General features: G+C 51.0%; 1 protein-coding gene across 2 annotated transcripts in view; it reads left to right on the top strand.

The window, feature by feature from the left end:
* Window positions 1-2,313: 2,313 nt before the first annotated feature.
* The window catches only part of SLC8B1 (solute carrier family 8 member B1), a 30,217-nt gene continuing 19,746 nt past the window's right edge, over window positions 2,314-12,784 (top strand). The window contains exons 1-2 of one of the 2 annotated variants that reach the window (XM_070475340.1): window positions 2,314-3,057; window positions 3,650-3,887. In XM_070475340.1, the coding sequence (XP_070331441.1) occupies window positions 3,732-3,887 (156 nt within the window). In that variant the 5' untranslated portion in view covers window positions 2,314-3,057; window positions 3,650-3,731. Of the gene's footprint in view, window positions 3,058-3,646; window positions 3,888-12,784 lie in introns of both variants that reach the window. The other variant, XM_070475339.1, reaches the window with a different exon arrangement.

Genomic DNA, 12,784 nt, shown 5'->3' with positions numbered 1-12,784 from the left:
GATAAGAGGTGATTTTTTCAGGCAACTGAGAGGGTGCTGCACCCCAAGAACTTATCGGGCTACAGTTTTATAATCAAAAGTGGGGAGGGAGGAAAAGACCACCACCTTTTTCATTCTTGAGTAGAGGTCATGCTTCCATCATCAGCTCCTCCTCCAGGTTGGGCAGGAGAGTTTTCTTACCTTCCCTGGAGGACTCTTACCGAACTATGGAAAAATTACTTTAGGTCTCAATACAATGATGGTCTTTTACTTTGAAATGTCACCTTTCATAAATTACTGGGTTTTTTACATGTGCAGAGAGCATGTCCTAGGGGTCATTAACTCTGAGCTCACCAGGCAGGATGTGGGGCTCAGGCCACCTTTGTTTTATTGTTTGGGGCCGTGACTCCTGGCTCTGTTGCTAAACAAACCTGCTTGGTTTTGTGGTTAAGCAAGCCTGCATTCTAGAGTGATTGTTAACTTCCAGGAGTCTCCCATACTGTTTTCTTTACTTACAATCCCCTAGAGGATTAACTATTTAATCACCTACTTTGCCCCTTTCCTCTGTCCCTATCCACAGGGCTATTAAATGGGACAAGCACAAGGACACTGTCACCTACGAAAGGGTACTCTGTGAATCACTATTATCTACAGGCCAAGATTCCAAAGATATGCTCGAGACCACAACGTCATCCTCTCTAGGATGGGGAGCTAGAGTGCTCTAAAGGCAAGGAACGTGAGGGTGGTGGGAGGGGTGGGCAGGGAGGAGAATGAAAGACCACCCAGAGGTAGTGGCTCTCAAGCAGGGTCTAGCACCTAAGAAAGAGTCTGTCAGGGAGACAAGGGAAGGGCTGGCAACCCAGGCAGGCGGCTCTGAAGGAGCAGAGGTGTGGCCGACTGTTAAGTCCCCTATTTCCCTGGCTAGAGCAGGAGAGGGTGGTAAAGTAAGTAAAGTCACTCAGTCGTGTCGGACTCTTTGTGGCCCCATGGACTGTAGCCTACCAGGCTCCTCTGTCCATGGGATTTTCCAGGCAAGAATACTGGAGTGGGTTGCCATTTCCTTCTCTAGGGGATCTTCCCGACCCAGGGAGTGGAGATGGAGATAAAAGATGAAATCAGCAAAGGGAGCTCGGGCTAGACGGCCAAGGGTTTCGATTGGTCGCTGGGCTCAGTGTTCGGCCTTGGTCCTCAAGGTGATGAGGAGACAGGACAGACTTGGAGAAGGAGGCGGTGAGATGAGATGTGTGTACCTGTGGTGGTGGAGGCTGTTGGAGGAGGAAAACCCCAGATCCCTCTTTCGGTGCCCTGCCCCACTCCAGGGGTTTCCCTGGAGGCCCAGACAGTAAAGAATCTGTCTGCAATGCAGGAGAAGAGGGCTGGACTCCTGGATCAGGAAGATCCCCTGGAGAAGGGAATGACAACCCACTTCAGTATTCTTGCCTGGAGAATTCCCTGGACAGAGGAGCCTGGCAGGCTATGGTCCACGGGGTCACAAAGAGTTGGACACGACTGAGCGACTAACACTTAATTACCCCACCCCAACAGAAGGAAAGGAGGCTGGGAAACTGGGGAGGGGGAACTAGAGCCTTCAGGGCAAGTAGACCAGTCACCTGTTTCGACCTATTTGCCATATTCATCCTCTTCTTTTTTGGCCCTACTGTGAGGATCTTCGTTTACCACCCAGGAATGGAACCGGTGACCCCTGCAGTGGAAGGGCAAAGTCTTAACCGCTGGACTACAGGGGAATTCCCCGCCATGTTCTTCTTTTAAAGACCAGCCTACTAGATGGAAACGCTGAACCCAATTAGGAGATCTCACAAACAGGCATTTCAGGCAAGGCAGCCAGAGTTTGTGTGTGCAAGGCAGAGCGTTCACTGAGTCAGTTGCTCAGTTGTGTCCGACTCTTTGTGATCCCATGGACTCGAGCCCACTAGGGTCCTCTGTCCATGGGAGTCTCCAGGCAAGAATACTGGAGACTCCAGCCATTCCCTTCTCCAGGAATCTTACCAACCTTGTACCTTCTCAGATACTTATCACCATTGATTACCAGAAGAATTTTGACGCTGACTCGCCCACCTCTCCCTTGAGAAGAGAACCCCCTAGTTTCACCCTATAAAAGTTCCTCTCCGGCCTCCTATGGTTTATATGCATGAAGTTTCATCTCAGCTTCTGCTTTTTCAGCGAAAGCAGAACCGACCTGCAGGTGACTGAGAACAGGACGGAGAGTGGGGAAGACCCTAGGGACCGCGCAGGGCACCTGTGCCTTTAAGGGAAGGGGCGAGCCTTTGGGGGCGTGTCCGCTGGGCGGGGTTGTATGAGGGGCGTGGCCGGCGCGGGGAGAGCCGGGGCAGAGCCTGGGGCTATCCGGGGGACCGGACCCGGATGCGGCTGCCCGAGAGGGGCGCGAGTCCGAGACGTCTGGGGCAGAAGGTCGGGCGGCGCGAGCCGGCAGGCGGAGGCTGGAAAGGCCGCGAAGCCCTGCGGGGTCGAGGTACGGAGTTTGCGGGTCCGAGGCCCGGCCGGAGGTAAGAGGAGCCTCCCCGCCCGCCTGCGCGGCGGGAGGATCACGCACCCAGAGTTCGTCTGCTCAACATCCGCCAGGATTGGGAAACGGAGCACTTGGACGTTCCCGGGGTCTCGCACCTAGAAAGTGCAGCCGCAGAAGTGATCGTAACCCCAATTTCCTGCCTCTGCTCCTCCCTATCAAGTCTGCAGATCTTCGGAGCGTCTGAAAGTCTAGCCTCGGACAAGCGCACAGTCGCGCTCAATAAATGCTCCCTTGTGAGTGAGCACGAGAAATCGGCGGCCGATAGAGAGGAGACTCGTGTTGATCCTTAAGTTGGGAACACCTGAGGGCGTGAGCCCTTGTTAAATGAACCCTTATTGTTTGTTCTGACGCGCCAGCGTTTGTCTTCATTTTACGGATGAAGAATCAGAAGCTCAGAGACGTGGAGTGACCGCCCTAAGGCCGCATAGCGCCCCGGTGGCTAAGACTGTATTGCAGACCTGGAGTGTCGGCTCCAAGTCAGTGCCAAGTGCAGTTACAGAAAACTGCAGGAGGGAAGAGCCTGTCAACAGGTGAGGAAAGAGTGCTGAGACAGGCCCTCTGCCCACTTTTCCTTCCCCCAGGCACCCCCTACCCCACCAGGACTTTGAGCAAAGATTTACAAAAAAAAGAGAAACCTTGTTCTCTGGGCTTTGTTTTTCTTGAAGGCAAAACAGGCTCATTAGCAACACGTGGAAGAGCCAAAAGAGGAAAACTAGTATTCCAGGGACTTTTTTTTTCTTTTTCCCCTTTCCAGTTTAATTTCTTTGAGAGAAAAATTAAGCTGGTTTTTCCCTAGTGTTGAGGGAAAAGACAGATGCTAAAGTCCGGCCCAGCTCTACTGTAAACGGGCAGTCTGACTTTGAGCAATTCATTTCCCCCTGGGCCTTGATTTCCCCATCAGAGGCGGTTATTGCCCTGGGTTTCCATGGAAACGCTACTGGGGGCTCAGGAGGAAGGGCTATGTACTCTGCTTGCTAGATGAGTCAGGCCCATCCAGAATGTGGCTTCTGCATGGCTTTCCTTTGGAGGGAGATGGGGGAGGGGCATTCTTCAGGCCCCTCCTGTTGGGTCCTGCAGTCTGGCCTTCCATGACACTGTCCCTTTCTCGCTCCTACCCAGCAGGCCACTGGAGGTGCCAGCTGTTTGGAACTGAAGCACTGCAGAAGGGGAAGCATCGGGTGAGGGCTGGGCCCCTTGGGGGCTGATGGCCGGAGGCCTGCTGAATGTGTACTGGGTCCTGACTTTGCTCTGTGTGCTGCGAATGGTGGAGACAGTGTCCGGGGCCAGGGCCCCATCTGCAGGGGCCCACGTTAGCTCCCAGTTTCCAGCCTCAGGTGTGAGCCAGACCGGCGTGGTAGACGTGAGTATCCACCCAGGGCACTGGTATCAGGTGGGAACGCATTCAGGTGACCCGGTATTTACTGAGCACCTACTGTCCCAAGCACTGAAATGAGCCCTGGAATATGCCAGGGAACATATACTGTGGACAAAAGTCCCTGCCCTGATGGAGTGAGCAGTTTCCTAGGAGGATGGCAGAATAAACTTGTAGATTTCAGGCAGTAAGATGCTAGGTGCTCTACAGATGAAGAGGATGAAGTGGTATTGCAGAGTGGAGGCTATGAGGTACAGGGAGTATTTACAACTCTTTCCGATTGGGTGATCACACATGGCTTCTGGGAGGAAGTGACCTTTTAAGCCAAGCCCTGCCTGGAGAAAGGAAGCCACTTGTAACAGACACCAGAAGGAAGAACATTCTAGGTGGAAAGAAAAGCATATGCAAAGGGCCTGAGTTAGGACCAAGCTTAGTGGATCTCTGGAACTGTGAGGAGGCCGGAGTGGCTGGAACAGGGTGTCATGGGGGAGAGTGTTCAGAATGAAGATGGAGATGTGGTGGTGGTCAGGTTACAAAAGACCTTAGGAGCTGAAGCTAGGAGGTGGGATTTGTTTAATGACAGTGGGGGGCCCATGGAAGGTTTTCAGCAGGGAGTTATCAGAATCTATTTCTTCAAAGAATGTTTCTGGCTTCTCTGGAGAAAATGGATTGAGGGTAGCAGCAGGGAGACCAGCAGGAAAGCTCTGGCAGCTTCCCAGGTGATGGTTGTGCAAGAGAGGAAAGAAGTGGCAGGACTTGGAGTAATGTCGGAAGCATAACAAGCAGGAGGTACTGATGGTTTGGATGGAGGGGAAAGTGGTGGAAGAAAGGAGTCAAAGATGGCTCCAGATTTCTGGCCTTAGTGTCTTGGTGGGTGGGGGGATGGTAGTGCCTTTGACTTGGATGCACCAAAGGAGAAGCGGTGATGAGAGCAAGGAGGCTTCCTTCTGAGGCAGGGAGGTATGCAGATGGTGGAGACCGGCTGCAGGGAACTCTCATCATTCTGTTCTGATGTCTGTAAGGGGAGGGGAAGTTGCAGTGGATCCAGAGTGAAAATCTGAAGGCAGGGCAGCTGGATTCTCACTTCATATTTTCTTCGATGGGAGGATAAACGGAGTAACAAGCTCCTCCCCACCTGAACGGACAGCTGAGAGTGTGTTTGGCACCCACACCAACTTTATGGGGCCTCAGAGTACCTTCATGCCCCTTGTTTGAACCAGGCAAACAGGTAATTATGCCTATTTTACAGATGGGAAAGTGATTTGCGGTTACTGTAGGTTATAAAATTGACTGCTGCCTCTTGGAGGCAGGAAAATGGGGGTTATCTGTGGCTTGGGTCAGATAATCTCTCTGAGTTATTGAGCTCTTCAGCCAGCGCTGTGCAGTGCTCACCAAATCCTGCCCTCAAACCCCCGAGATGAGTCTGATGATTTCTATGCTGCCCTTGAGGATGCTGAGGTTGAGGGAGGGGAAGTTGGCCATGAGGGAATTTGCAGAGCCAGGACGTGGACTCATGACTGAATCCAGATCCTCCATCTTTGGCTTACCGCCTCCCAGGACTACACAGGCGGCTGGCCTTTTGGGAGTCCTGCCAGCCTCTGGCCAGGGAGCCTGCAGGCTGGGAAAGGCCACCCACTCCTCACCTAGGTCCTTTTATGTAGTCACTCATTCCACAAATATTTATTGAGCACCTATTATGTGCCAGGAACTGTGCTACATGTGAGGAGTAAATCACTCAGTTCCTGCCCTCATGGAGCTTGTATTTCTAGTTGGGGACACACATGAGAAACAGGCTCACAGGTCAGGTAAATCCACAGGATTTCACTGAACGACGAGAATCACAAAACAGGGTAGGGATGTGATGGAGTGAGATGGAGAGAGGTGACCGCTTTGCCTTGGGCTGGTGGGACAGGCCTTTCTGTGTACAGAGGGAGGTTTGAAACTTTGCAAATATATAGCAGAACAGCACATGCAAAGGCCCTGAGGCAGGAGCAGAAGGCCATGTCATGTCACAAACTTTGGGAGGCCAAATTGGCTAGAACAGTGACCTGGGGGGTGAAGGATGACGAGGAAACAGGAGAGGGAAGCCAGATTGCCTGGGGCTTTGTGGACCACTGGAGAAGGAAATGGCAACCCACTCCAATATTCTTGCCTGGGAAATGCCATGGACGGAGGAGCCTGGTAGGCTACAGTCCATGAGGTCACAAAGAGTCGGACAGGACTGAGCGACTTCACTTTCACTTTGTGGACCACTGTGCAAAGTGGGTCCATTCCTAGGCACAAGATGGGAGACTTGCTAGCATTTAGAACACAGCAGGGATATGATCTGGTTTTGTTGTTGTTGTTGATTGTTGTTAGTTTTTTGGCCACACTGTGTGCCATGCAGGGTCTTAGGTCCTTGACCAGGGGTTGAACCCATGTTCCCTGAGGGGGAAGTGTGGAGTTTTAACCACTGGACTGTCAGGGCAGACCCCAGGAGGGACATGATCTGATTTCCGTTTTTACAAGGATCCCACTGGCTGCAGTGGGAGAATCAACTGGAAGGGGCGGAGGCAGGGAGCAGGCTGGCAAAGCCACTGGGGGAGATGATGGTGGTAGCTTTGGGAAAGGGTCCAAATTAAGATTTTTTGTTGGTGGTGGGGGGGAAATAGGACTCAGGCACCCAGTGCTCAATGCCCTCATCCTTCCAAGTGTGACCTCAGAGGGCCAGAGACTTGTTTGGCATCAGATTACCAGGGCCCAGTAATTCCAGGATGCTGCTTTTCGGAGGAAGGAGTCTGAAAAAAAAAAATCTCCACAGATCTGACAGAGAGACTGGACATTTAGGGCTGACTCTCGCGGCCCCGAGGGGAACAAGCTAACAGGTACAGAGAGCTCTTTATCTCTACGCTCAATTTTCACCTCTGAAAAAAATAGTAATCAATGCTTGTGTTACCGAGCTCTGAGTGTGTACCAGGCACTGTTTGAAGCACATGGTTTAGCTCATTTAGCCCTTCATTTCAGGAGCTGGCAAAGTTCAGCCCGCAGGTCAAATCAGGTCCACTGCTGGGTGTTGTCCAGTCCAAGAGCTGGGAATGTTTTTTATGTATTTTGATGAAATAATTAAGTTTTGGCTGAGCTGGGTCTTTGTTGCTGGACACAGGCTTTCTCTCATTGTGCTGAGGGAGGGCTGCTCTCTCGTTGAGGGGCGCAGGCTTCTCACTGCCGTGGCTTCTCTCTCGATCTAGAGCAGAGATCTAGATCTAGATCTAGATCTGGGGCAGATCTAGAGCTCGTGAGCTCAGCAGTGTGGCTCACGGGCTCAGCTGCCCCATGTGGTGTGTGGAATCTTCCTGGACCAGGGATTGAACCCATGTCCCCAGTGTTAGCAGGCAGGTTCTTAACCACTGGGCCACCAGAGAAGTTCTTGAGAACTGTTTTTATATTTTCAAATGATCAAAAAAAATTTTTGAAAGAACATTATTTTGTGACGCATGACAATTCAAAGCTCAGTGTCCGTTAAGTACAGCTTTATTGGAATGCAGTCATGCCTGTTTGTTACTACGGCTGATGCTTTCACATGATCAGTCAGAGTTAAATGGTTTCAGTAGAGAACATCTGGCCCACAGAGGGGGAAACAGTTAGCCCTTTATAGTTTGCTGACCCCTTCCTCGTTTTATAAAGGCGGGAACCGAGACACAGAGAAGTTGAGTGAGTTGTCCAGCGTCGCACAGCTATGAGTGGGGAAGCAGGATTTGAACCCAGGCTGCATGGCTCCAGAGCTCTGTCTTAAGCAGTGTACCACCTGGCCTTGCTGAGCAGTTGTCACAAGGCCGAGGGGCTTCTGGAAAATAGCAGTGCTTTCTGCTCCTGGGTTGGGGTCCTGGTGGGAGACCTGTGATTTTCCACTCCTTGGAGGACTTGCCCTGTTGGGGTTCAGCTGTGGGGTTGGGAGAATAGAAGGACGTGTACCTACAGGAGCCGGGAAAGCAGAGTTTCCACTCCAGGTCACATCTGCCGCTCCTCTTGTGGGAGCTGGTCAGTGAGGTTAAAAATGTGAGATGTCTTTGAGAGTATTTTAATGTCTGCAGGTAACTGACTCTAGATGAGTGTTTTCGTTTCCAGTTGCTGCTGTAACAAATTACTACGAACTTAGTGGCTTAAAATGAGCACACATTTGCCATCTGGGGGGGTCAGAAGCCCGAAATGGGTTTCACTGGACTAAAATCAAGGTGTCAGTACTGTGTTCCTTCCGGAGATTCCAGGGGAAGTTCCATTCCCTTGCCTTTTCCAGCTTCTAGAAGCTTCCTGCATTACTTCCTTGGCTTTTGGCTTCTTCCTCCATCTTCAAAGCCACTGGCCTAGCATCTTTCTCTTACTCCCTCCCCCTCCCCCTCCCCCTGCTCCCCCCATCTGCCTCTCTCCCCCTCTCACTTACTGTCTCTCTCACTGTCTGGACCTCTGTGCATCTCTTTCTATCACTCTGACCCTCCTGCCTCCCTCTTATAAAAATCCTGTGATGACATCTCAAGCCCGCCAGATAATTCTGGAAAATACCCCCATCCCAAAAGCCTCAATTAATCACCTCTGCAAAGCCCCTTTTGCCACGTAAGGTCACACTTCACCCAGGCTCTAAGGACTGGACATCTTTGGGGATCACTCCTCAGCCAGGGAGGATGATCCAGGAGCTTGTGACTCCATGCTGTCCCCTCCCAGCCCCTCACCCCTCCCAAGCCACCCCGTCCTGCCCATGCACAAGGAAGTGCCTTGGGCTGCAGGTAACAACATTTGGCAGGAGGAGAAGGGGACCACAGAGGGTGAGATGGTTGGATGGCATCACTGACTCAATGGACATGGATTTGGGTGGACTCTGGGAGTTGGTGATGGACAGGGAGGCCTGGCATGCTGTGGTTCATGGGGTCGCAAAGAGTTGGATATGACTGAGCGACTGAACTGAACATTTGGAGAGAGCATCCAGGTAATGAAAACCCAAGCCTTTCTTGATGGGCCCCAAGTAAAAAATGGAAGCAATTTAGAATTGTCCCCTTGGTACTGGAGTTGTGGAATTGTTTGGCTTCTTAATGGAGGCAGCGTGGACTTTGGTAGTCTACAGTCTTTGTGCATGCGTGCGTGCTCAGCTGTGTCCGACCCTGCAAGCCCCTGGACTGTAGCCCACTAGGCTCCTCTGTCCATGGGACTCTCCAGGCAAGAACACTGGAGTGGGTCGCCATTTCCTCCTCCAGGGGATCTTCCTGTCCCAGGTCTCCTGCATTTCCTGCATTGGCAGGTGGATTCTTTACCAGTGAGTCACCTGGGAAGCCCCAGTCTACAGTTTGATAGTCAATTATAAAGGGTGTGTGCAGAAGCACTTAGCAAAACATGTGGCACCAAGATCTGGTGGCCAGGTGGGGTTTGATGAAGACTGCCCTGTAGGTGAGGAAGGCAAGGTCCAGACACCTTAAAGAGGCCACTTCCCCGGTGGCTCAGACGGTAAACAATCTGCCTACAACGTGGGAGACCAGGGTTTGATCCCTGGCTTGGGAAGATCACCTGGAGAAGGGGATAATCTCCAGCATTCTTGCCTGGGGAAGCCCCCTCACAGAGAAGCCTGGCCAGCTACAGTCCGTGGGGTCGCAAAGAGTGGGACACGACTGAGCGACTAAGCACACAGCCCAGCAGGGGTCACCCAGTGAGCGGGTAGCAAAGCTGGGGCTCAGACTCCAGGCTGCCTTTCCTCTCAGCTACCTGTCTTCCACACCAGTCTTACCGGTATAGGATTGAAAACTGACAGCCCGTGGGCTAGTCCAGCTGCCGTGGTTTGGGTTTTGGCTTTATTTGGTTTTTGGTAGAGTGGGGTGGTGGTTGTTTGGTCACTAAGTTGTGTCCGACTCCGTGACCCCATGGACTGCAGCACACCAGGCTTCCCTGTCCTGCACTCTCTCCTGCAGTTTGCTCAAGCCGTCCATTGAGTCGGTGATGCCATCCAACCATCTCATCCTCTCTCGCCCCCTTCTCCTTTGGCCTTCAGTGTTTTGGCATCAGAGTCTTTTCCAATGAGCCGGCTCTTCACCTCAGGTGGCCAAAGTATTGAAGTTTCAGCATCACACCTTCCAGTGAATATTCAGGGTTGATTTCCTTTAGGATTGACTGGTTTGATCTCCTTGCAGCCTTTGGTTTTATAACGTGGATGCCTTTCAGCAGGACACGCCCCCTCCAGCTCATCACCACCGTTGCCAGCAGCCCCGGTGGTTTTAGACATTTGTGTAATCTGCCTGGTCCCCAGGGCATTGCGTTTGCAACCCTCTCCTGTCCATCCTGACCCTTAAAACTTACCCACAGAGTGGAAAATATTTGACCCTGTCTGGATTCCCTGGGGATCCTTACTTACTCAGGGAAGAGGATGAGAGGGGAAGGAGACGGACTGAGGATTCACCACCCCGGACTCAGAGCAGAGCCACGTTAGCTCTGCGCCCCCTGGGCAGAGCTAAGTTCAGCTCCTGATGAGTTTCAAGGGAGGGGATGGCCAGCTTGGGGCACGGGGGCAGGCAGGACTGCGATTTAGGAGGCTAGAATTGGGGGTACCCGCCTTGCTGGCTGATTGTGCTGTCAGGACGATGGAGAGGAGCTGGGCTGGGAGTGTCTCCTGCTTTCTCCCTGGCCGACTCTGAGGACTGGAAGGAGCCCGGGGCAGGTGGTGGGGAAGAAGGCAGGAGGAAGAGGCCGCCCCTGCTCCTGGTGGGCTGTTTCCTCGGGAGCTTCAGTTAGTAACTTTCAGGCAGAGCTGAGTTTGAAACCAGCTGGCAGTGGCAGGCTGTGTGCCCTGGGGTGAGTCTCTCTGCCTCTCTGTGCCTCAGTTTTCTCATCTGTGAAGTGGAAACAATTGTACTAGGTCTGTTTTGAAGACTGGGCGAGTTGGGGTCCAGCAAAAAATTATGAGTCCCAACTGTGTGCGAGACTTTGATGGGGGTGGTGAACATTAAGTCAGTCTGTGATCCTACAAATAATGGGGGATTTCAAAACACGAGAGAAGCACTTTGAAAAGGAAGACCAGGGGTGAAGAGAGTTTGTAACTGGAGGATCTGCCCTGTCCTGGGTAGAGTGGTCAAGGAAGACTTCCTGGAAGAAGCATCTGAGGATTGGAGGATGAATGAGTGGTTTTTTTTTGAGGGAGGTGCCCCAGGCAGAAGGAACAGTGCAGTGTCTAGAGAGAGCCAGTAAGCAGGGGATAGAGGTTACCAGAAATCTCACCTCCAGCTTGGCGTAGGTAGAAGTTCAGAGAGGGCTTGTGGAGGGGGTAGAACTGTTAAGTGAACAGTTCAGTGGCATTCAAGACATTCTCATTGTGTAACCATCACCACCATCCACCTCCAGGACTTTCACATCTTGCAAAACTGAAACTTTTCTCATTAAATAACTCTCCATTTCCCCCTTCCTCCAGCCCCTGGCAGTCACCATTCAGCTTTCTGTTTCTGTAAGTTTGACTACTCCCAAGTGCCTCGTATATAAATAATGATGGAACTATACAATATTTGTCTTTTTGTGACTGGCTTATTTCATTTAGGACTTCCCTGGTAGCTCAGATGGTAAAGAATCTACATGCGATGCAAGAGACCCAGGTTTGATCCCTGGGTCAGGAAGATCCCCTGGAGAAGGGAATGGCTACCCACTCCAGTATTTTTGCCTGGAGAATCCCATGGACCGAGGAGCCTGGTGGACTACAGTCCATGGAGTCACAAAGAGTTGGACGCGACTGAGCGTTAAACACTTTCTGTTTCACTTAGCATGTTGTCTTCAAGGTTCATCCATGTAGTAGCTTGGGTCAGAATTTTCTTCCCCCTTTTAAGGCTGAATAACATTCCATCATATGGATATGCCACAGTTTGCTTAGCCTATTCATCCACTGATGGGCACTTGGGTTGTTTCTAAACCTTTTGGCTGTTGTGAATCAGGCTACTATGAATATGGGTGTGCAAATGTCTCTTTGAGACCTGACTTTCAATTCTTTTTCATATATACCCAGAAGTAGATTTGCTGGATCGTATGGTAATTCTATTTTTTTCCCCCCAGTTTTTGTTAAGATACATTTGACCTGCAGTACCATGTCAGTTTGAGATGCACAGCATAATGCTTTAACTTACTTATATTATGAAATGATGATGACAGTAAGTTTAGAGAACATCCATCATCTTCTATAGATACAAAAGAAAAGTGTTTTTCCTTGTGATGAGAACTCTTGGGATCTACTGCCTTAACATCTTTTATATATACCATCCAGCAGTGTTAACTATAGTCATCACTTTGTACAGTACATACCTAGAACTGGTTATTGTATTTTTAATTTGGGAAGGGGGGAACTGCCCTGCTGTTTTCCACCACATCTGTACCATTTTTACATCCCCAACAGGAGTTGTATAGGGGTTCCATTTCTCCCCAGCCTCTCTGACACTTGTCAGCGTGAATATTCAGGGTTGATTTCCTTTAGAATTGACTGGCTTGATCTCTTTGCCATCCAAGGGACTCTCGAGTCTTCTCCAGCACCACAGTTCAAAAGCATCAATTCTTCGGCACTCAGCCTTCTTTATGGTCCAACTCTCACATCCATATGTGACTACTGGAAAAACCATAACTTCCACTGTACAGGCCTGACCCAGGAATTGATGCGTCTCTTGCGTCTCCTGCATTGTCAGCAGGTCCTTTACCATTAGTGCCACCTGGGAAGCCCCGGGTAGAGCTTTGGGAAGGGCATTTTAGCAAAATCCCTCAGAGGTTTAAGAAATTTCTCCCTCTGCAACAGACACTATCTGCCATATCCTTTGGACCCTATTTTTTTTTTTTTTTTCGGCTATGCTGTATAGTTTATAGGATGTTAGTTTTCTGATTAGGGATTGAACCCAGGCTCTTGGCAG

The sequence above is a fragment of the Odocoileus virginianus genome, chromosome 12 (genome assembly GCF_023699985.2).
Source record: "Odocoileus virginianus isolate 20LAN1187 ecotype Illinois chromosome 12, Ovbor_1.2, whole genome shotgun sequence".
NCBI classification, from domain to species: Eukaryota; Metazoa; Chordata; class Mammalia; order Artiodactyla; family Cervidae; genus Odocoileus; species Odocoileus virginianus.
Note: the sequence above shows the minus strand (reverse complement) of the source record. Positions and strands in the feature narration are given on the sequence as shown.